At 33.9% G+C, this 25,056-nt stretch overlaps 4 protein-coding genes across 9 annotated transcripts in view; 2 read left to right on the top strand and 2 right to left on the bottom strand.

Moving 5' to 3' along the window:
• The first annotated feature begins 4,092 nt into the window (after positions 1-4,092).
• LOC126760628 (FAD-linked sulfhydryl oxidase ALR) lies at positions 4,093-5,185 on the top strand. Its single transcript, XM_050476408.1, has 3 exons — positions 4,093-4,325; positions 4,424-4,647; positions 4,711-5,185. The coding sequence occupies exons 1-3, from the start codon at positions 4,215-4,217 to the stop codon at positions 4,871-4,873; spliced, it is 498 nt and encodes a 165-aa protein (XP_050332365.1). The 5' UTR covers positions 4,093-4,214; the 3' UTR covers positions 4,874-5,185.
• A 640-nt stretch (positions 5,186-5,825) lies between these two features.
• On the bottom strand, positions 5,826-9,977 carry LOC126760619 (cytochrome c oxidase subunit 6B2-like). Of its 6 annotated transcripts, none has more exons than XM_050476390.1 (3): positions 9,832-9,977; positions 9,266-9,487; positions 7,743-8,982 (listed from the first exon to the last, which is right to left on the bottom strand). In XM_050476390.1, the coding sequence occupies exon 3, from the start codon at positions 8,923-8,925 to the stop codon at positions 7,942-7,944; it is 984 nt and encodes a 327-aa protein (XP_050332347.1). In that variant the 5' UTR covers positions 8,926-8,982; positions 9,266-9,487; positions 9,832-9,977; the 3' UTR covers positions 7,743-7,941. The 6 variants fall into 6 exon arrangements, with proteins under 6 accessions (XP_050332350.1, XP_050332349.1, XP_050332347.1 ...); XM_050476391.1 differs by having other exon boundaries at positions 7,743-8,970; XM_050476388.1 differs by having other exon boundaries at positions 9,280-9,487.
• On the bottom strand, positions 6,492-7,317 carry LOC126760629 (uncharacterized). Its single transcript, XM_050476409.1, has one exon. The coding sequence runs from the start codon at positions 7,314-7,316 to the stop codon at positions 7,053-7,055; it is 264 nt and encodes an 87-aa protein (XP_050332366.1). The 5' UTR covers position 7,317; the 3' UTR covers positions 6,492-7,052.
• A 475-nt stretch (positions 9,978-10,452) lies between the features above and the next one.
• The window catches only part of LOC126760613 (ATP-binding cassette sub-family D member 3), a 35,431-nt gene continuing 20,827 nt past the window's right edge, over positions 10,453-25,056 (top strand). Inside the window, 1 exon segment of the mRNA XM_050476377.1 lies at positions 10,453-11,061. Within this exon segment, the coding sequence (XP_050332334.1) occupies positions 10,949-11,061 (113 nt within the window). The 5' untranslated portion in view covers positions 10,453-10,948.

The raw sequence follows: 25,056 nt of genomic DNA, 5'->3' as shown, positions 1-25,056 counted from the left end.
TTTGCGATACCAGATGGAGTTCAATGAACCTCTGAACCCTTTGCATTGGCTTCCGGCAGATGAATTTCCGTACGCCTGTCCATCATACTACTTCAACGTAGAGCAGAATTGGTCTTACAATGGTTGTGTAGCACCAGTGCTTGAGAGAGTAAGAGGGGCCCCAGGTTGTGCCGTGCATTTGCCTACACGCAAATAAAATATTACTATCTTTTCTCACTCTTTCTTCTACGTTGTGCTTCCACTGTTTGCTGTTCAAGACTACGCCAAGGTACTTGGAGCTTGTGATGCCCGTTTTCTCGACTGTATTGAGAGTGGTGGGCATAATACTACTAATGGTCTGCAGGCACCTAAGGAATACATGGATTTTACCCCAGAAGCGTTACTATGCTTGTATTGGCGCAGGATCTTATTTTGAAGATGATAATAGAGATTTGTACTAAAATACGTGAAATGTTCTTTGTTTGTTTTAAGTTTGATGTGGAGAAACTCTCTCTTAACAAATTGTAAAAAGTCAATATTGAACGCTATAAAATTGGCACTGACACCTTTGCTAGAGGCTTGACGGAGCTGCACCTCCAATTTTTGGCATATCCTTAATTTAAATACTGAGAGTCCTAGAATATAGAAGCTCACTTCGTCAGCTTAAAATGATGAATTGATATTATATTCTGCACAGGAAGATCGATATTATAAAAACTGATGATCAGAACTCGGAATGTATCCAGGTCGTGAGTAGTCTACGGATACGTTAGAGTAGGGTACTTAAACACTTCTTGGTCAAAATGATCTCAAGCCGCTTTCTCACTTGGCATCGAAAACCCAAAACCTAACTCAAAAATTCTTAAGATCACTATTTCTGCAACCGCTGCCACGATTAATTGCCATTTAACTCAGTTAGTCATATAATTCGTCTAATTCGGAAATCAGATTGATATTTAGAATATTCAATAGAAATAAGCAAATTGTGTTTTTATGCTCTTCAATGATGGAACCCGGTACCGGTAGAAATTTTTTCATGTCATAACGGTTGATTTTCAATTTCTTAAATATTTATGATAATATTTCCGTGGAAAAAAGTAGTAGATTCCAGTCAATTATTTTAACTTAATACTTCATATCTACGCAGGTACATTACTTATGAAGACATTAAAATACTCGTATAGGGTGTCTCATGCGAATAGACACAACAATTTAGTAAACCAAGCGACATGCAGAAAGTAAAAAATAAGAAAAAATTTTAAATAAAAGTAAAAATAAATAAATATGATAATAGCAATTGCAAATATGTAATATTCGACAACAAAATCCATTTATTCAAAACTAATCACAAGCGTAAATACCTACCATATACACATTCAAACGCTCGCGGCACATCTGCAGTGTTAATTGCAGTTGAAGCTTGACGTAAAAAGATCACTAAAAGCACACATGCATGCATACATATTTACATATTTGTAAACACTGACTTATGACTGAATATTTTATGGTTAGATCATTGCTTTAAAGCGCAGTTTATTTGTACTTCAAGTGGGACTTTTTTCAAAATGTTGTACCAAAAGGGTAATTAAAATTTTTTGCAAAAGTTAACCTTTTAATTAACAAGCATTAAATTAAACAAGTAAGGAAGGGCTAAGTTCGGGTCATTATACGTCATACATATTTTTCAAATACCGTATTTTTGTAAAGTTTTATTCCGCTATCATCATTGGTTCCTAATGTACTATATATTATACAGAGAAGGCATCAATGGAATTCAAAATAGCGTTATGTGGGAAGAAGGCGTGGTTGTGAATGTATTTTTGTACATGTCATCAGGGTGTTAAGAAAATATTATATACCGAATTTCATTGAAATCGGTCTAGTATTCCTGAGATATGGTTTTTGGTCCAAAGTGGGCGAAGCCACGCCCATTTTCAATTTTTAAAAAATGGGTGCAGCTACCTTCTGAATGTAAAAAACTGAATTTTTTGTTAGTCCGTTAAAATTTTAGTGAAACATAGCCTTTGTATGGGAGGTGGGCGTGGTTATTATCCGATTTCTTCCATTTTTGAACTGTATATGGAAATGCCTAAAAGAAACGACTCTGTAGAGTTTGGTTGACATAGCTATAGTAGTTTCCGAGATACGTACAAAAAACTTAGTAGGGGGCGGGGCCACGCCCACTTTTCCAAAAAAATTACGTCCAAATATGCACCTCCCTAATGCGATCCTTTGTGTCAAATTTCACTTTAATATTTTATTTATGGCTTAGTTATGACACTTTATAGGTTTTCGGTTTTCGCCATTTTGTGGGCGTAGCAGTGGGCCGAGTTTGCCCATCTTCGAACTTAACCGTGGAGCCAAGAAATACGTGTACCAAGTTTCATCATGATATCTCAATTTTTACTCAAGTTACAGCTTGCACGGACGGACGGACAGACTGACGGACGGACAGACAGACATCCGGATTTCAACTCTACTCGTCACCCTGATCCCTTTGATATATATAACCCTATATCTGAAAATTAGTTTTAGGACTTACAAACAACCGTTATGTGAACAAAACTATAATACTCTCCATAGCAACTTGCACCATCAGAAATTAAATTACAACACATAAAAGTGCATATACAGGGTGTGCGAAAAGTCTTGGTTATAGGTAGCTATAATATAACAAAAATTGATGACTGAATATTTTTTTTTTATTTTTATAGTTTTTCTGTTTTTTTGACGAATTTTTATAATATTAATTATTTAATTAACGTTTCGAAAATAATTAAAATGCAATAAAATTTAATTTTATCCACTGTGTGTTATTGCCGCATATTTATATTCAAAGCATTTCCCTTAACTAAAACTTTCTACTTACGAACCACCCTGTATTTCATATAAGCACAGCAAATGTAGTACTTTGATGTAAAAAATGTTGTTCAGAATACAATTTTTGCAATATATATTAATTACGTTCACTTGTGCACTTATTTATATACATAATATATATTTATACGCCTGCGAGATGACAAACTAACAAATAGTGCATGATAAATTAAAAAAATAAAGTAATAAAATATTGCACATATGCCAGAAAAAACAGTTTTGATATATATATATGTATTAAAAAAAATTAAAGTAATGGACAAGCAACAATGAAAATTTTGCAGGGAGACTCATATGCCAGAAAAAAAAATTTCTTAAATAAAATTTTCGTATCCGCATATAAATAAAAGGGATTGTTGTTCTTGTTAGCCCACTGGATGGCACAAAACCAATCGTCATTTGAGCGTAGCAGCGCATCCTCTTTAGGCCGACTTGTTTTGCCTTTTTCTACATGCTTACATATATGTTTATTTACCAAGAAACTACTACTAACATTATTATTATTACATTGGGTCCATAAACCATGCTCCTTTGAGTTAGACCAATAACTAAAAGATTACTTCGACCAAAGTATGAGAATTTTTTAGAATTCTATATGAATAACTATATATATATGCATACACTCACTTGCAGATATTTTCAAGCAAACTCTCATTACTCTGCTACTTTGCAAATCAGTTCATGTACCCGACGGAACTGCTGAGAATATTTGCATTGAATGCACGCTGACGAGCTGCTTCCGCATTTTCTATTGCCCATACAGCAAAGAAATCACACTTGTTCCTTTAATATTGTATGAACTCATTTTAAACTCAACACATAATATAGTTTATAATAAAATAATCGACATTTAAACACAATTCCAATTTCAACAAAATCACCAAATAACGCTTACAATTTTGCGCAAATTTAATTTCAACTTGACATTTCACAAATACGTTTCCTACACTTTCCGTTCCGTTACTTGGCGTTGCCATCTTCTCTTCAATATATGTATAGAATAATAACACCGCAAAAGCTGTTAACAATTTAATTTATTCAACTACATATTAAAAATAGCTTAAACAAACGCTTCTAACTATTTAATTTAACAATACTTACAAATAATAGTTTAAACAGTGGAAACTTAACAATTCCAAATTAATTATGACGGCGTTGCAATTTGGTGTCGGCTTGGCATTTGTTCCCTCTCATAACCTCACATACAATTGGCAAATGCTTATGCGTGTGTTTTCGTCTTATTGTCATTTCATCACAGCTGACAGCGATTGCGGCTATAAATTCTTACTTAAATAAAAGGGTGAAAATTTCAAATTTTATTTGATTTATTTTGACTGCAACTTATTTGGAAAAGAAATATGTCCAAGCACGATGCTTATGGCACGCCTGCTAAGCCCGATAACAATTGTCGCACATGTACCGATTTTAAATATTGGTCAAAACAACAGCGGCAAATATTTCATAAGGCGGTAAGTGGTTGTACATTCTAGAAACTCGGAAACATCACATATAGACGTGTTGAAATGTTTCATGACTGCACGATTATTAGTGATACGAATTATTGCAGGATACGCCAAAGGAGGAAACAACTGAAAGCAGTCCAGCCTCGCGAGATGGCTGCCCATTGGATAAAGTGGCACTAGGTCGTGCAACTTGGGGCTTATTACACACAATGGCGGCATTTTATGAAGATAATCCCTCGGATAATCAAAAGCGTGATATGAAAACATTTCTAGAAGTGCTGTCACGCGTCTATCCATGTGAACATTGTGCCAAAGATTTTCGCAAAGAGTATGTCACCATTTGAATGTTTCCAATATGTGACACAAACTTAATAACTTTTTATTATTTCAGCCTCAAAGAGCATCCGGCGCAGGTGAATTCACAGTATGAATTCTCACAATGGCTGTGCAAATTCCATAACCGTGTCAATGTAAAGCTGGGTAAAACACAATTTGATTGTTCTAAGGTTAATGAGAGGTGGCGGGATGGCTGGCTAGATGGTTCCTGTGATTAAATTAAGTATTAACTTTGTTTATACAAATATTTGATTTCAACCAACGAGGGTATTGTTGCAAAATAAGCTCTTGTAAAGAGTAACAAGTGAGACAATTATTGTTGTTGTTGTAATCGTTTCATAACTGCTCTTACGTAGTTTATAATCTACTTAGATAATAATGGTAAACATATTGTAAAATTAAAATGTAAAGATATAAGCTGTATATATCCTAAACGCAAAAATGTCTACATTAATCTATATTTTATTAATTTATTTTATAAAGACAGTTTACTAAAAGTAAAGAGTCAAAATTTCAAATTTTAAAACCAATATTGTGTGTACTGGAAAATAATTGAATCTCTTAAAGTAAACATTTACTTACCGTTCCAAAGGGTTGGATACTCGAAATAAGCCGTTCCTACGACCGTCGGGTCTAAGTTACCGGGACGGGTTTTAGTTAATAACATAAAAATCCGGTTCAATTCCGGTATCGTAGAACTGGCTGTTGTGGCAATTGTAGAGTAAAAGTTTTTAGGGGTTACATTTTTTATTAACCAGTCAAAATATCAGAATGATAGCTTAGGAAGAACAAGAATACTTTACATACCGTATCCTGCGATTAGCGCCTAAAAGTATGTTACATTCTAAAACAAGTAAAAAAATCAATCGATTTCCTCCAAGCGTATACATCCGACTTACATCCAGTATTTGATGTTCTAAAACACATATTCGGTTTATTTAAGAATAACCACACGCTGGAAATTCCCAGCTGAATATAAATTAGGGAGGTTTCTCTGCAAGTTTAGAGGTTTAGCTTTTGTAAGTTGTTTTTGTCTACTATATCTAAAGATATGCCAGCTCTAGGTCACCTATAACGCTAGCGTTCATTCCAATTACTTGCAATTCGCTCATTCCCGCTATCTGCCGAACACCTATCCAAATATATCCAAATCAAGAAAAAAACTTGCACTTTTACATTTTATCTAGTTATTTATTTATCATTACATAATTCATTCAGTTTCAATTTGAATTTTTACTATCAAATAGCCTGTATCTGTTTCGCATATTGAAACATCTCTCTACGTAAATAATACATAATTATATAGATGTGGGAGTGTATTATGTTTTAGTTGGTAGTTTTGTCAGCATTTTCCCCTTCAGCGCAAAAGCAAGGATGTGGGTGTTGTTGTTTACTCCCACACACACAAAAATGTCTATTTAGATTCTGCCAGGGAAGGTACCCTCATCGCGTTGATCGTTCCATCTTTCCACCCAAGCATTGGGGCACATCGATGAGAATACTTTCTTGAAGTAGTTGCATGGTTCGTATTTTTCTCCACGCACCTTCTGGCAGCGATGGTAGTCAATGTATGATTGATAACAGTAACGAGTCACGTTCTGGTTGGGGAAGCGTGGATCGAAGGGCGCAGTTTCCATTTTGTACGTCATGGTTTTTTCTTTGCCTTTTTTAGACATGGGAAATGTTTATTATAAATTACTGCAATTAATTAATCGCAACAACAAGAAAAAGGCAAAGCCAAGGAGCAAGCGAGCGAGCGAGCAATATTTGATGATTTTTATATGAAAAATACACGGTATACAAAGACATATAAGAGAAATGGTTGGTTATGGTTAGTTATGTTATGAATATCATTAATTTCGTTTACAATCAGTACATATACTATGTACATATGTATATCTATAATTAATTTTAAATAAATCAAATCAATATGTATTTCTTAGCGAATAATACACATATGAATTGAGAAAGTGTATTATATATAAAAATATAACGTAACAAAAGATAATGTTTAATAAAAACGATAAAAAAATAATAATTTAAAATAGTTAGTTAAAAACAAAAATTTTTGATCTTTATGAAGTCAATGTAAACACTTCCAACGAAACTGTAAATAGTTCTTGCACATATTATATTTGAAGTTGCCACTTTGTAGTTATTTATAAATGCAAGACACATATTTTTATCAACTTGTGCAGGAATTGTACCGAAAAAATTTAGTACTTTTCTACACTAAAAACAATTTTATTTAAGTAATTTATATTAAAAAGATGAAAAAGTGGATTTTCATTGTGAATATGCGTTTAGGTGCTGTATTGCTGTTTGCGTGTTTTAAAGCATGGAGTATGGATTATGTCATTTAACAATAATTCACAGCAAACTAATAAAGGAAAAATTTTAAATTCGGCCTGGAAAGACACCGGCTTCCAGTTGTTCATTCCACTTTTCCACCCAAGCATTCGGACACATTGTTTTGAAAACTTTTTGAAAATATGCGCATGATTCATGCCCTTCACCACGACTCTTCTGACAACGATGGAATTCCACATAGGAAAACCAGCAATGTCGCGTCACATTCGAGTTGGGAAAACGTGGATCCATCGGAACTGTTTCCAACTTATATTCGGGTTCTTTTGCTTTCTTTTGTTCTTTTTTCGACATTGGCAATTTTCTTGTTGCTCTTCAATCAATCACTTCACGTTATGTAATATTCATATTATGTGTATATATTTTTTTGAATTTTGATTTTTGCAAACGAAAAAATTATGAAAATGATGCATGAATGTTAGTTGAGAGTAAAAAATTAAATGAGAAATTTTAAAAAGACGATAAACTAGGATAAAATGCTGGGTAAATTAGTAAAAACATAGAAATTAGATGTTATGAAACTAAAGCGTATTCATAAAATAACACTATATAATATATGTTTGTTGTTTACACGTATATGACGTAATAGATAGCAATAAATAAATGCTTTCCAAAACACGATTGTAAAAAATTTTAAATTTGCGGATCGAGTGCTCATTCAGTTATTTCTTTCTATTACTTCATTGTAATACCCACTTAGCCTACAAATAAAATAAAAACTTACAACTACTTTTAGCTTTAAAATGAAAATTATTCACAGGTAATTCGAAGAAGTGGAATTGATTCGTAATTCAATTTAAATAAACTCCTATAATTTATATGTATATTGTTTTTTTAGTTTATGCACAGAATTCATGTCATATTGGGGAAAACTCGAAGTATTCATTTCACTCAAGTTCTATTTAACGTCTATTTAGGTTCACTTAACCAGTGGCCTTGTGCCGCCGTCCGAATCACACGCGTGATTTTTGTACTTGTTAACCTCGGCCAAGTACAGCGACCAAAAGTCTTTCGGGTCATCACCCTGTTCAGCTTGAGCTTTCGGCTTAGCCACCACACCGGTTTTAAGAATTTTTCCACCACGCCGGCGTCCAACTATCGGCGGTGGTGGTACAACTTTGTTACTTGATGTGGCTGCATTTGAGGTAGACGCTAACACAGGAGCCACCACGATAGGTGCAACAATGGCTGGCGCAGTGGCAACTGGTACATGTGGATGTTGTTGTTGGGCTTGCATTTTTTTGAAAATCTCCAAAAACGAACCATCATTTGCAAATACTGGATGTGAAGCCTCGGGCTTTTTTGGTGGATACACCTTGCCTTCCTTAGCAAGTGCTTGTCGCAATTTCTCTTCCATTTCACGGTGTATGCGCTCTTTATCTATTGGTTCATCTGTATCGAGGTTGTAGTATGCTCCAATGGGTTCACGCTTGGGTAAAGGTAAATGTTGCAGATCCGGCGTATTTTGCTGATCGAAATCTGTTGCTTTAGAACGACTGCTTTCCGTTGAATTACTTTTAGAACTCTTTGCTACATTATCATATTGTCTTCGATCAGCATCCATCATATTACGTGAACGCTTTTCGGGGCTGCGTGAGCGTGAGTCTCTTCTGCTACTACGATGTGAACGCGCATTAGAACGACTTCGACTACGAGAATCTCGATGTCGTCGGCTAGAGTTTTGTCTATCTCTTCGGCTGTAACTCCTACTGCGACTACGACTACGGGAACGTCTGTTGTTACGACGCTTACGATAGTCTATGGATCGACTACGACTGCGACTTTCATTGTAGCGACGATGACGCGAACGACTACTGGAGCGGCTGCGTCTTTTTCGTTCTTCCCTCCGCGTATCGTGATCATATCCAACATCACGTTTCTGCCGGTGACTCATAGAAGACATTTCAGTATATTATTTTGTCAGCCGTTGGATGTGTGTTGTTAATATCTGTAAATCAAACTATAGCCCTTTTAATAAATCACATTACAATTTCGCCTTGTGCTGCTTTTATACTCATAACAATTTTTATACGATATTGAATACTATTATGTATTATTTTTTTTTTTTTCGTTTAAACGACATATTTTCTTGTTCATTATCAAAGTGCAGCAAAGTGACTGTCTTTGACTATTTGTAATTAGAAATTTTGACGTAATTTGGAAACAAGAAAATATTAACGATAAGTGTTAAAGAAATATATGAAATTAATGTATGTATTTCAATGCTAAAAAAAGGACATTACATGTTCTCTCTTACTGTATTCTTCCACTTTTGCGAAGCACCAAGCTTTCACTACCGTGTGTTTGGTGGACGAATGCTTCGTTCCAAAGTTTGTCTATCCGGCTTTGTTATGCAGTACAAATGCTGTCGTAGTATAGTTGATATTTCTCAGTTGAATTAACTATTTTTGCGGCTCAGCGTGTTACAGTTGTGTCCTATTCATGGAAACGTTTTTTAAAAATTCCTGTGTAAAAAATGAACTTGAAGGCATGAATACTTCGTGTTTTCCCAAACTGTGCATTTCAATTCATTATCTCTTCAAATATATACTTAAATATTTGTTTTCAGTTTTTATACCCTTTAACATAAGAATATAAACGAGTTGTCCACATTTAAAACTTACTCAAGTCAAAAAATATTTGTTATGTAATTTTATTTTAAACCCCCCCATGTTAAGAACTTCGCGAGCAGTCGTCACCGCCTAGACAACTCTGCTGAATTATCCATCAATTCCATTCCTTTTCAAATTTTTTCCAAGACGTATACAAAACAAAAATAAGCAAGCACCATTTTCTGAAATTTCCATACCTTGAGGTCTCCGAAAGAGCTGTGAAAATTTATTACTTTTAATGTAACTAGATGTTACGATCCAATGTGGCTGCTTGAGATTTTTCGTCTAAAATCAATATGGCGATTGACGGAACGATTCACAATCGGTTAACGCTGAATTGCTGAATATTACAGGGTTGCTGCTGGGATAAATGAGTTGTTCAAATTATTTGAAATTTGCTCAAAATGAAACCATTAGAAGCAGAAACGGCCAGAATTATTTATTGTAAATCATTATTGAAGAAAACGAAATAATTTAAAATCAGCACGAGGTAGATTTCAGTTCCTACAATATACCAGAAATCGTTTTAATCTATATATCAAAATTTAATAGCAATATAAAGCCATTGTAATATTTTTATATAATATCTCTCATCAATTAAAACTCTACGTATACTATCATTGCATCTTTTTTAATTAATGTGAGATTTTATGGTTAATTATGTAAATTATTGTTACAGCTAGCATAATCTCATTTAATTTTAATTCTGGCATCTGGCAACATACGCGAAGTTAGGATAAAAAGAACTATGTTGACAGAGCATTTGACAGCTAAAAGCGCCTGTCAGAGAAGGTTTGTCAAAGCAATTGGAGCCACAGTATAACAGTATTATAAATTGTACTTTGGTTGGAGCAAGTGGATGTGGTGTTGAAGTGGAATTGATGTTGCGCAAAAAGAATTAAACTGCTCTGATAGATATTATAACATATTTAGCGGATTTTTCGGTTTTCGAATAAGAAAATAAAAGCAAAAACGTGTGCACAGAAAACAAAATCCCATGATAAAATAGTTTGCTGGTGTTCTTAACGCGATAAAAAGGAGTAGTTTGCTACATTCTGCATGCTAAAAAGTGTGAAATTTACTTTCTTGCTGTGTAAAGCAATAAGGCGGAAATTCAAGATAAGTGAATAAAAAAAAAATTACAAGGTTCTATTAACGTGTTAACGCGTAGAAAAAAGATAAAACGGTTAGCAATAAGTGAATTCTGGACGTATTCAAGTGATTGAAGCGTTCGGCAAAAAGGCGTGTGACTGTAATTTCGACGTTGTAAAATCCACAAATTTTGCGGAAGACCAACTGGCGTAATTGGCAAACATGGCACCAGCGCTAAGTAAAATAACACAAAATCAGAGCGCCATAGTGGGAGTGGCGGGTGTTTCTGCCGCTCTTTGGATAATTGCTTATGGCAAAATGTCCAGCAAGCGTAGGTGAGTGTGAACTTTGAAACATCCATACATATGTATGTATGCATATGATCATTCATTAATTACTTGCTGCTGCTTTTCTAATACTTTTATTGAATCTATGTTTGTGGGTTGTTAGACATTAGAAAAGCGGTTTAAAAACTTCAACGCTGACATTGCAAAAAAAGCAAATTTGGCGCTAAGATTTCGACTCGCCGCCTATTGTCTGTATTATGTATGCGTGTGGTTATACATTAGGCATTCCGGTTTTTAATAACCCATAATGGAAAAAAATGATCAGCATGCGAATTTCCAGTTTCAAGTGCAATCGTTTAGATTAAATACCTCGGAAGCGAATACCCAAAATTTTGCTGTTGCTATAATTTTGTTTTGTCTGAGTAGCCAATCAGCACTAAGTCTAAAGCAATTATATTATACTGCCGTTGTACAAATGCTACTTTATATGTACAAAAACATAGTTTTTTTCGACTTGCCTTCTTTGTTTTTTCGTGCTAGTCACGATCAGCCTTACTATCTTTAGTAATTTAGTTTTTTTTTATGTTCATTACTTTGTATCTACCACTTGAATTCGATTTGCTTTAATTCTCTCTACAACAGATATATAACTGCCGTTGATTAAGCTTCTATTTACAGCATCGTATAAATCTTTCACAATTAGAAACACAACAACAATAATTGCAATTTTATCATTGCACATTGAAGTAAATATGCAGCAAGTTTTCCCATTATACGCGCATTAATGTCGATACATATGTATATAAGTATATGTTAACCATTCAAAGTGCTTTTTTCTGTGACCAGCTTTTTTGCGTCTTCCCTTTTGATTACACGATCAGCTGAGCGCGCTGCATAAGTTGTCTGACAACTATCTGTTCGGTGTCCAGAGATTTGTCCAAGTATTCATATTTGTAAAGTGTATTTGTAAAGTTTGTTTTTGTATGGAGACTGTAGACAATACATACAAACGAAATGCAGTAATATGCACTTTGTTTACAAACACCTATTAGCACGTTCACTACTTCAATTTAATGCCTCATTTTTCTTGTATTCGTCTTGGTTTCGTTATTTAGGTCATTTGACTTTTTCCATTTTCGATTTTATTTCTGCATGAAGAAATATGCAATTACAGGTGAATGAAAAATTGCATGTTACACATATGAAAGGGTGTTCCAAGTTAAAACAAAATATTTTTTTTCTACTCGGTGGGGTGGAGATTGAATATATTTTTCATGTTAGTTCATGAATGTACTCATTAGAATTTTTTATAATTCTCATAGTGTCACCTGATTTTGGTTTATTTTTTTTTTGTTCTGTTTTCTTTTGTTTCTTTTTTGTACACTTATACTTATGTTTCATAGGAAAAAGTTAATGTACTTGTAATGCAGCCATTACTCCTTGTTTAAGTATACTAAATCAAAGGTTGGCTTTAATATGTAAATTACAAAAACGTGCTATATTTATAGTGCATATTCTGGAAGTACACATGAAGGTACGTATGAACGTCCACTCCCTTTCTTTGTATTTATGTGAATCCACCTTTGTTTTCTTTATAATTAACACTTGGTTTTAAATAGTTAAAACCGTTGAACTTACTTTTCATTCACTATTCAGGAAGGCAATATATGGTTCCTGTTAATGTTAAATATTTTTTTTTTGTCGCTTTGTTAAATAAGCCTTCAATGTTAGTATGCTGATATATTCAATACCAAGAGTGCGCATCAATTAAATACAAGTGTATAAATAAGCATATTTTATTAATTTTATAGACCACCTTTTCAGGGTCAGAGTATGCTCCACATATACGCAAATATAATAGTATTTTAATAAAGGCGAGGAAGTAGATTAAACACTCTACTTGGCTTTGTTGAGAATGGTTTATGCAATGCAATTGTTAAATAGCGATTAATGGAAGCAATTAAACGAAAAGATAAGTGACTAATTTGCTTCCAGATTTTTTTGTATGGTTATATAAATTTATACAACTCATTTACTTACATTTTCAATTCAATATTATTGCCTCTTTTTAGTGAATTTAGAGTGGCATCTGGATTTAATTTGCTTTTCCTCCTTCAGTTTGAAAATTAATTATAGTGAGCTAAACATCAAAATAAAGTGAAATATGTGCATATGTTGAAAAAATGTATGTATACTGAAAACCATAAAATATAGTTTAATAGGGGACTCTCAACTTGTCATAACGCCTCGTAAAATCATAAATTTTAACACTTGTTTAATAAAATTGTTGTTATATTACTTACAAAAATGGGTTTACGATATTACAATTAACAACCGTGTATTTTCGGTCGTTATAACTTATAGCTTTATGAGACTATATTAAGCCCCTAATAGTTCAAATTTCAACTCCATTTAAATAGTAACAAAAGTATACAGCATTGATAAAATATTACCATGCTTGAGATTAGGAAAAACTAAAAGATAAAACGTTTGAATGAAAGTTTTTTTAATTATGTACTTAAGTGTGTATGTAATTATATCGCAGTTCTCGATAAAAAATTGTGTATAATAGGGGATTTTATAATATTAGTTATTCATAGATTTATTCGTATGTACATATGTAAATATGTGCCACAACATTCTGGGAAATAAACTAGTAAATTTGTTAATGCTATAACATTTTTAAGGGAATTTATGATATCTGTCTGCACCGAAGCTATAATACGGACATGACTATATCGATATTCATATAACTTTATTTTAGGGGATCTCCGTCGTTTCCTGCTTGATAACATCAAATTTCTTGACAAACTTAATGTACACAGGGTAGAGACTACCTAAAAACACGAGGAATTTGCAGAATATAATTATCTACTTCATAAAAACTTTTAATATCGCATTTGTTAGCACTCCAGACCGCCCATCCAATCATACTCCAACACTTGTACATATCTATGTATATCGATTTATTTATATAGTATTATCTATGTACATATATATGCATAACATACCTACATACATATATGTATATAATATTATTTGTAAGGCACATGGTGATATGCGATTACAAAGAATTTTAGAAAATGTACCCATAAAGGTAGTGACAAAGCTAAAATGTCATTGACGCATGACTCAAAATGCGCTGCGGACTGAAAAAAGTGAACTTTGTACATTTTCAATCTCTTGTTTTAATTTCAAATTTAATTTTTTTTCTACTATTGTTTTACGTTTAGCATTTTTCAATTAGTTAGTAATTTTTCAATTGCATTTGAAATGCTGGCATAATTTGAAGGCGCTATTAAGGGCGCGTTCAATAACTAAAATCAATTCTAATGAATCTGAATAGTTAATTGTGTCGAAAGTATTTATTTACATATACATACATACATACTTGCATATGCATATACAGCCATAAATACCAAGGTGTGCACACATGCTGAAATAAAAAAAATTATTGATTTTCATTTTCATTAATTTGTAGCGCTTTATATAAGTGGTTAGAAAACAGTCAGATATATTTTGAAGCGGTAAATTAAATTCATATTAGTCAAGCAATGAATAATATCGAATTTATATTTACGCATATACATACATATGTGAACTTCCCTTAACTTTTTTGTTTAAATCAGCACGCAAGCGGAAATAGTAAAGCTTATATTTCCTAGACTTTGCACTGCTGCTAATAAAAAAGAATTTTAAACAAAAAAAAAAAGAATAAAAACAAAAAAATGCCCTCGCAGGTGCATTTCTCATAGCACAAAGTGTATATTTAATATCGATATTTTGATTTTGATCCAACAGCTTATATGGCAGCTATATGCTACGAGGGTTCGATTTTAACAATTTGTTCGGAGATTACAAAATTATCTTGGCCGACAACCTATACCAAATTTCATGAAGATATCTTGACAAATAAAAAAGTTTTCCATACAAGAAATTGATTTTGACCGAACAGTTTATATGACAGCTATATGCTATATAAGATTGATCTGAACATTTTGTTCGGCGATTGTAGTGTTGCCTGGAACAATAATTCCATGAAGAGTTTCGTGAAGATATCTCGTCAAATGGAAAAGTTTTCCATACAAGGACTTGAGTTTGTTCGTTCAGTTTGTATGGCAGCTATATGTTATAGTGGGCGGATATCGGCGGTTCCGACAACTGAGAAGCTTCCTGAGGAGAAAAAGATGTGTGCAAAATTTCAGAATGATATCTTAAAAACTGAGCGAGTAGCGACCTTTCTCGCTTCCTCGCCTAACACTTTTCCCCACTAAATCCACAGCGATCATATTCACAAACTGGACGAAGGAGTACATACTTGACATTAATACTGCAGTCGATGGCGCTAAAATTCCGATTGACTTCCCAAAAGATTTTAGACGTGACACTCGCCTGTGCTCCTTTACCACTCACATGATCGCTATTATTGTCAAAGTACAGAGCGCCAACAAAAATCTTAAGTTTCTAGTCGGCAGCACATGAGGAAAAGACAAAGAAACGTTGTTGCCAACATTCAAGGCAATCGGCCTGCTGGTCCTTAACTATGCCACACCAATATGGTCGCCTGGATGCAGTGAAACGCCGACAAGGAAGCTACAGGCTTGTCAGAACACTGCAGATGCCTCTTGATGTCTCCTATCGAACATCTGCAAGTGAGGCCCGTATACTCTCAATTAAGGAGCAAAATGAACTCCTCTCCGAGCAGTTTCTGCCGGGATGTTTTCGTAAAAATCATCCCTGCCGTCATCAGCGGAACCGTCTCCTAGAAGCATAAAGTGGTCATTCCTCAGCTACATCGACAACATAAGACAATACGCCGACCAGACTTCATTCACACCGACTCTCTCTTAGTGAATGGCGTACTTGGAGTCAAATCACCACCCATTGTGGACGAAGAGCTCGAGCTCCATCCTAAAAGGGATTAGGTAATCGTTGAAACAACAACAACAACAGTATATACTTACATACAGACGGATATGGCTAAATCGAATCAGCTCGTCTTGCTCATGAGTTATACTATACATACATATGTATATAAACCAGGCCTGTCCAACATACGGCCCCCGGGCCACCATCCGGCCCGCATAGGCCCTCATCCGGCCCGCCATCTCTTATAGTCTTTGGGCATCCCAGTTGTATAGGCCTGAAACACGTGATGGATAAAGTAGTGCAGACAGTTAATTTTATACGCGCAAGAGGGCTTAACCACAGACAGTTCCAGGCTTTTCTGGCTGATGTCGGTTCAGATCACGAAGACATTGTATACTTCAGTCGCGTTCGCTGGCTCAGCAGAGCAGCCACACTAAAACGATTCTATTCCCTGCTGGACGACTTAAAGATTTTTCTTGGCAACAAAGACCAAGAAATTACTTTCCTTACTGATGAGGAGTGGTTGGCTGATCTGGCTTTCCTGGTTGATATAACTAAATATCTTTCTGATCTTAACTTAAAACTACAAGGGAAAGACCAACTATGCACACAGTTATACGAACACGTTTTAGCTTTCACAAAAAAGCTTTTATTGTTGGAAAAGCAGCTGGAACAAAAGCAGTTGATTCATTGGGAGACCTTATCTACAAAAAAGCAAGATACCCTGGATTTTGACAAGTACGTGTTGATGTTACAAAGATTAAGGAACGAGTTTGACGACAGATTCGCATACTTCAAATCACAAACTCCCTGCATAAAAGTATTTCAAAATCCATTTGATGTTGAAATTGAAGGCGCTGCGCAGAGTTTACAGCTGGAGTTAATAGAATTGCAAAGCAGCTCTCATCTAAAAACAGCATATAATAATTATCTTCCAAACTTAATTGAATTTTAAAAAAAAGTATATTACACCCAGTCAATACCCAAACCTTACTAAGCTGGCTATTCAACATATTTCTTTATTTGGTAGTACATATGTTTGCGAGCAGCTGTTTTCTCGCATGAAATTTATCAAATCAAAAACCAGATCATCTTTATTAGATAGCCATCTTAAAGGCATTTTGCGCATAGCCACTTCTAAAACTCCAGCTGACATAGATGCGCTGTGCAAACAGAAAAAATGTCAGACAACTCATTAATTAGATTTTAAGAATAAGAATATCTTTATATGCTAAGGCCATAGTTACATTAATAATAATTTATTAAGATTTATGTGATGCTGCTTATTATAAATAAATAAATATACCAAAACTGAAGGTCATTTTATTTTTTTTTGGCCCGCTACGGTTATGAAAATGCTAAACCTGGCCCTTCACAAAATTATGTTGGACGGGCCTGATATAAACATATATTTTTTAGGGTATCCGACGTTTCTTTCTTGTTGTTACAAACTTCATGATAAAGTTAATATACACTGTTCAGGGTACTCATTATATACTTCATGCAATGTTAAAATCGATTAAAAATTATACGTTATCAACACATATTCGTATGTACATCCCAACGCCTTAGTTTAATTAAAACTCTCTGTAGTTAAAATAACGAATTGGCCGCATAAAACAGTCCGAAATTTAACCCTAGACTTTCGTGCATTTCTTTCATCTACTTGATCTTTGAACTACAGGCCACACACATGCATATGTATGTATGCATGCACAATCATTAGTGATTTGTTGTTGCTGTTGTTAAAACCCGGCTGTTTCAAAACCAAACACAGTCTGTCTTCATGTTTCCATTTCGGTAACCAAATCCATTTATTCTGTATTCCTCTTTATGTCAATAAAAGTTTCCATAACAAATACCATCGTAGAATTTCGGCAGAAAACCCGAATTTTATTCGTATTTATTTGCATTGAATTTCATTAATAAAATATTGTAGACACAAAAACAAAAGTCTAAATTCCATTTCTTTTGTGCATAAGCACATGTTGTTGTTCTTGTAGCTGCAGAAAAAAATTCCAAATTAATTATTAACACTGCTGCCGAGTTAACAGCACTCGGTCGCCCTGATCATTGTGCGAATGGTTCGTGATGATATAACAGTTTAATCGTTATGTAACGGTATGTTTATTTGTTATTTGTTGAGTATAATTATTATGGAAACAATTGAATTTCTGTATGAAAACTACATTTTTATATAATATTTTTTATTGTGGGAATGCAGTCAGCAGTTACTTTTATAGTTTACGTCAGAACAATATGACGTACTAACAAACAATGTACGTTATACAGTTTTGATTCAACTAACGTCATCATAGAATAAGTAACTAAAAACATTAATAAATAAATAGTAAACACCGAAAAATCAAAAATTTGTTGGTTAGTTAAAGAAACATTTTGTATTTGGGCAAAAAATAGTAAGACTATGTTAATATTTAAAATTCTTAATTTATTCTTATTACACTTTTGCCAACGTTTTTTCCAATCCTCGAAACAGTTATTAAAGTCAATTTCCGGAATAGCCTTCAATGCACATTGAATGTGAATCGTCTTCAAACTCTAAACGTTTTCCCCGAAGCGATCGTTTGAGTTTTCTGAATAGCCAGAAGTCACACGGAGCTAAATCAGGCGAATACGGTGGTTGAGGCACGATATTGGTGAAAAATTTGGCGCAAGACTCACGAAGAATCAATGCAGTATGCGACAGTGCGTTATCTTCGACCTCTTTTCACCAATAGCTTCGCACAAACGACGCATAACGCTCAAATAGTATTCCTTCTTGACAGTTTGACCGATCGGAAAGAACTCGATTATCGAGGGAAACTGTCAACATAACCTTCATTTTTGACCTGTTTTGACGTGTTTTTTTCGGCTTCGGCTCAACTTTGCCACAATGTTCGGCCGATTGATCGTCTGTTTCCGGTCGTAAGCTTAAATACAAGACTCATGGCCAGTAATAATACGTTTCATGACATCATGGTAGTCGGAAAGCATTGTTTCACAGAGGTAACGCGACGCTGTTTTTCGAAAAATTCGAGTAATTTCGGAAGCAATCGTATTTTCACTTTTCTCAGATCCAAATGAGGCTTCAAAATGGGTTTTTACTTATTCTTCCGATATTTTAAAGATGCCAGTAAGATCTCTGACTGTTAATCATCGATTCTCAAACACCAATTTCTTAATTTTATTGACAGTTTGATCATCAGTTGATTTTGATGCTCGTCCTGAACGTGGTTCGTCGTCAACGCGTTCTTGATCCTCTTCGAATAATTTGTGCCAATCAAAAAACTTGTTTCTCAAAAAGAGCTATTACCGAAGAACATTCCGAACATTTCGGCACCAGGAATTTGATTCCGCATACAAAATTTAATGGAACTTCCTTGTTGAAGCATTTCACTAATCCCAAATATCGCCGAACGCACTTTATGTACTTCAGAAAGACGAGCATATACTAAACACTGATGATTATTTTAATGTGACATTTGGCACAGATGTCACTGACAGTCATACCAACCTAGAAACAAAATTTTCGACGAATGTGTTTGGCGCGTAATTTAAATTAAGGAGTCTTACTATTTTAGCATTAGAATAGAATACGTATATTAGACAAAGATAAAAGAAATCCATTATTTTTGCAATACATTGAAGGTTTTATAGCTAGAATTAACGGATTTAGCTGAAGTATGTACCGTTTTGTTTGATAACTTGTTACAATTTTGAAGGTAATTTCATAATCCATTCTCATAGAAGCAACCGTCCCTATTGGCATAAAACTGAGACAGTCGATTTTCATATATTTCTCTTGATGCGATTTTTTACCAGCGAAATCATGGCCACAAACAGGAACAGGTATTAATATTTTGATGTCAGGTCCAAACTGTAGATGAATGCATAAAAGCATCCTAAGCAAGCTTCGGACTAGTCACAATGTGTGTGTGGGATCTAGCGTTTCCTGCTAGAACGCAATTCCTTTAATATTGGCCAAAGCTTGCTATTTCTGAGCGAATGCTTATTTGATTGTTGAGGGTACAATTCCGAATTAAGAGTTTGAGGAGCCTATAGTAGATGATTTCCAACCGATTCCACTAAACACTCAACAAATTCTTCCGGACAGTTAATGCCGGCTTGGTCATCGTTAGCGCCGGCTCACATTTTTCGCTTGACGTTGTCGTAAGTGACCCACTTTTCATCACCGTCCATTCAGAAATGGGAATTCTGTTCTAGTAACTTTTATTTGACCGTCACTGTACCATGATGGTGAATTCTGGTCTGGTAATTTTTATTTGACCGTCACTGTACCATGATGGTGAATTCTGGTCTGGTAATTTTTATTTGACCGTCACTGTACCATGATGACTTTCATTTTTAAATTATTTCTTGTTTGTCTTTATTGTTTTTTGTATTATCTGTTATGCTAATTTTCTAATAGGTATATGCATTTTTTTCAGTAATCATTAAATGTGAAACTAATGTTCAAATTTTAAACTATTATTTTGTGTTTTATTTGATTTTTGCTTTATAAATTCTAAGAATAATAATAATAATAAAAAAAAAACAAATAAAAACAAAAATTAAATGGTTTTCTTGATTTTTGGAATATTTGATTTTAAATTTTTTTTTTTTGATTTTCAGAATTAATTTTTGTTTTATTTGCTTAATTTTTTAATATCTATCTACAATTTTTTTTATTTAAAATATGTAAAAAATAAACATTTGTTAAAAAAAAAATATAAATTAAATAAATATATTTTTTTTAATAAGTTATTTGGATTTTCAGAATTATTATTTTTTAATTGCTTAAAGTTTTTTTTTTTTTTTTTGTTAGATATTTCTTATATGAATTTAGAGTTAAATTAGTTTTGACTTACCTTAAATGTAATAAAAGTTATAAAAAAATAAATTGCATTTATTTTGTCGAGAGTTTCATATTTTGCAACTTTTTTGTCCATAAAAGCAGTTATAAAACATTTAAATGCAAAATCGAATTGCAAAAGCGAAGTGTCAACGGTCAAGTGGGTGTCATAAACGAACTGCCAAGCATTCAGGCCAATGTATGCGACATTGACCGAATGAGACTAAAAAAAAAACACGGAAGCTTGAAATTGTGAACTGTGTTCGTATGTGTATTTACAGTTTTGCATGTTCTTCGTTTTTAGAGTATTTTTATCAAACATACTTATGTACATACATATGTCTTTACATACGATTGCATTAAGAAAATATACACTTAATCAACAACACGCTACCGCATTTCAAAGTACAAATGAATTATGACAAAAAAACTAAAAAAAAACAAGAAAAAACATTAACTTCGGCTGCACCGACGTTATAACCGATATCGGACCATTACTTATTCAACTATATGTGTAAACAAAACTAAAAATTTGACCGCCCAACGGAAAACTTTTTGCTAATTCTTTCTAGCCAACTTTATTGATAGAAACAACTTTCAAGTTATATTAAGATTACTTAATTTTAAAAAATATATATCCTTTATGAAGATATTTGTATAAAAATTGTTCCATATAAGAACTTGCTATAGTGATTCGATTTAAAGTCAATTTGTTCGGAGACTATATCATGAAGATATCGTTTTAAGTACAAAAGACAATGAACAGCTTCTTGGGGAGAACGAGTGTTACAAGCAGAGGTACTTTTTTCAATAACTGATCACGTCGTGTCGAGCTGTCATGTTATTTTTGTTCAGTACTGTTTGACATTCCATCATGGAAAGACGTAAGACAACGTTTACAAATCGTTTAACTTTATTGCCAAAATTCACGTTCTGTAAAGAATGTGTACCGTGCGCTTCGCTCAATTTATGGTATTCGACCGAATAGACCACGTACAGCACGCAGTAGAGAAAATATAGCAAACATAGCTGAGAGTGAACAGTCGATTCGGCGCAGTTTGCAGGAACTTGGACTGACGTATGGAACGACTTGGCGCATTTTACGTTTAGATCTTAAATTGAAAGCGTAAAAACACAGCTTGTTTATGAACTGAGGCTGCTCGACCTCCCCAAGCGACATCGCTTCGCTCTACGGGCTCTTGAAAAATTCCAAGAAGATCCGACGTTTTCGAGCCACATTTAGTTCAGCGATGAGGTCCACATCTGGCTCAATGGGTATGCAAAAAACCAAAATTTTCGCATTTGGGACAAAGAGCAACCTGAAGAGGTTCAAGAGCTGCCATTTCATCCAGAAAAACAACGGTTTGGTGAGATTTGTGAGCCGATGGAATCATCGGTCCATATTTCTTCAAAAATTATGTCGATAACCGACTATTTGATGCCCGAAATTGAAGTTCGTGATCTCGGCGACATTTTGTTTTAACAAGATGGCGCCACTTGCCACACATCGCATCAATCAATGTATTTATTGAGAAAACACTTTAGTGAGCAGATAATTTCACGTTTTGGGCTGGTTGATTGGCCACGAAGATCGTGTGATATCACGAGGTTAGACTTTCTCCTGTGTGGATATGTAAAGTCTAAAATATATGCAGACAATTCCGCTTCGATTCAGGCCTTGGAGCAAAAGATCACAAGTATCATTCGCCAGTTACCAGTCGAAATGTTTGAACGAGTCAACGAAAATTGAACTCAACGGATGAACCATCTCAGACGTAGCCGCGGCCAACATTTGAAAGGTAGAATCTTCGAAAAATAAATGCCAAGGAATGTTCTTTCGAATGATCATGAGCATTCCGCATTCAATTTGAAGTTTCTGTGTTTTTCCTTTAAAAATGTAAGGAACCTCGAAATGGCTCACCTTTTACAGACAGACGTACATACATACATGGCTAATACGACGCAGACCATCTCGCTGATTATGTACTAGTGTTTCCTTTTGGGTGTTACAAACTCCGTGAAAACTTAATATAGAGTATATTAGTATAGTATTAATTGCCTGATTACTGTTGTTGACCCTTGTATTAAGTTAATTTCTGTATTAATGCGACCACAGGCCATTTTTTAGATAAGCGGCCCACTGCCACAAAGTGTATAAAATAATAATATCTATATTAAGGCTATTTTTATAGTTTTATAGCCAAGTAAAAATTTATGTACATTAGAGCGGGTCGATTTTTCCTATAAAATCGCGTATGGAGGAAATATATATTCTGCAGATTATTGTGAACAACTTTGCCTAAGAGACTATGGGTCTAAAACCAGTTTCGACCCAGCAATTTTCAATGACAACGTTTAAAAAATCTGAATAATCGGTTGTATGGGAGAAAAGTATGTGATATAGTTATATTAAAATCGTTCTACTAACTTTCATTCGGATATCTCAAAAATGTATGAAAAAATTGTATAATCTCTAAAAAACTTTTTCTTAAAAATCGCTAGCTCGAAACCGGTTTAAAACCCATAATCCGTAGAACACTTCCCGCAAACGTTTTTTGGCTCCCTGGAAATCGATCTAAGGCACATACATACATACATAAATATCGCCTAACGAGGGGCAATATACTTTTAACTACTGCCATATTATTACTAACTTAGCTATTTATTGACAGATCAGATTAGCGATTATTAAAATTTATGACTTTTATAAAATCAGCTGCGTTGTTATAGTTCATTAATCTATATATATACATATATAAAAGAAAGTTGTGCTACTTACGCCATTTATAACTCATGAACGGCTGAACCGATTTGGCTGAAAATTGGTGGGAAGGTAGCTTAGAACCAGGGTAAGGACATAGGATACCTTTTAACTCTTTATTTCAAAATTTAATACAACTCAAATACAAAAATTATATTTAAAATTGTTTGTAGGAATCATTTGAATATATGCGTACAATTTTAAACAGATTCTTTCTCAAAAATAATACAATTGCTAAGGCTCAGTAATCAGTCGTTGAGTATGTATTATACCACGTGCATCCCAAAAGACTGATGTCATAACCTTTCTAGCCGACTTTTTCGTCTTTCCCCGTCTAAAGGTTCATCATGTGCAGTCCACTAGAATGACTGTCGATTGGACTCTAGTGAGAAATGATGGAACTATGTTTCTATAGTTACACACCGACGCAAAAATTCGGTTTTATTACGATTAAAGAGCGCTCAAATACTTCTCAGAATCAGTTATTCGTTGTTTTTGTTGGATTATGAACTTGCGATGCATCCACTTTACACAGAGCTTTCGCCTCTTTAGAGCATCATTGTCCTCGGTGCTCATTTCGCTTGTTTCCAGCTTAGCAAATATCTTTTCAACGGTGGATTTCTCTGAGCCCACATTCAACAGTATTTTTCACCAAAAAGCAATGCTTTATTAACACACGAAATGCTTTATGATCCTTTTTTTTGTAAACTAACACAAGTTGCTTCTCAAAAATGCTATATCTCATTAACTAATAGTTATAATCCAACTAATAGAAATCATATAGATGGTAGTAGTAGTATTATCTAAGTATCAGCCACAGTGAAGCGTGGACGGGTCCTCTAGTTCAAAATAAAAAATAAAATAATAATCAAAAAAATATTTTTTAAAAGCAAAAAAAAAATCAAATTCAAAAACAAAAAAAAATTTTTTATTAAAAAATGTTTTTTTTTTTATTTCTAAATATTTTGTTAACCAAAAATAATTTATTGAAAAATGTTGCCGCTAATATTTATTAATAAATCACTTGTTTTTCTTCTTCTCCTAAATTGCTTTTAAATGCATGAAAACCCAGAAATAAAATTCTTGACCAGCGTTCTATTGCTAATGCTATGTATTTTGCCAATATTTATTCTTAGATGGCAAAAATTCAGTTAGCTGAGAACCTGTTGAGAAATTACCAACTCATTTTTATGCATAGATACATACATACATACGAGTGTATTTCTCACTACAACAACACGCCAGATAATAAAATTCTTAATAAACATACAATAATAAATTAGTAAAAGTTCGCATATCATCGTTGGGTGGCGCGCACACTTTGTTGAATTGTTAAGCGAAAGGGTGTGTGTGCGATTATAGACCACATAGGCGATGCCACTAGTTAACAACTAACGAACAACTCGTAATTTTCGCTTTGCAATTAGTTTTGACAGCTCTGAACCTCTATCAAAAAGAGACCGAAAATGTTTGAAAAGAAAATATTGTTGAATTTATTTACTGAGGCTCTTATTCGATTATTTTCTGGTGTTGAAATTTCTGTTGGATTTCTTGAGAATCC

This window comes from Bactrocera neohumeralis, chromosome 5 (assembly GCF_024586455.1).
Source record: "Bactrocera neohumeralis isolate Rockhampton chromosome 5, APGP_CSIRO_Bneo_wtdbg2-racon-allhic-juicebox.fasta_v2, whole genome shotgun sequence".
NCBI classification, from domain to species: domain Eukaryota; kingdom Metazoa; phylum Arthropoda; class Insecta; order Diptera; family Tephritidae; genus Bactrocera; species Bactrocera neohumeralis.
Note: the sequence above shows the minus strand (reverse complement) of the source record. Positions and strands in the feature narration are given on the sequence as shown.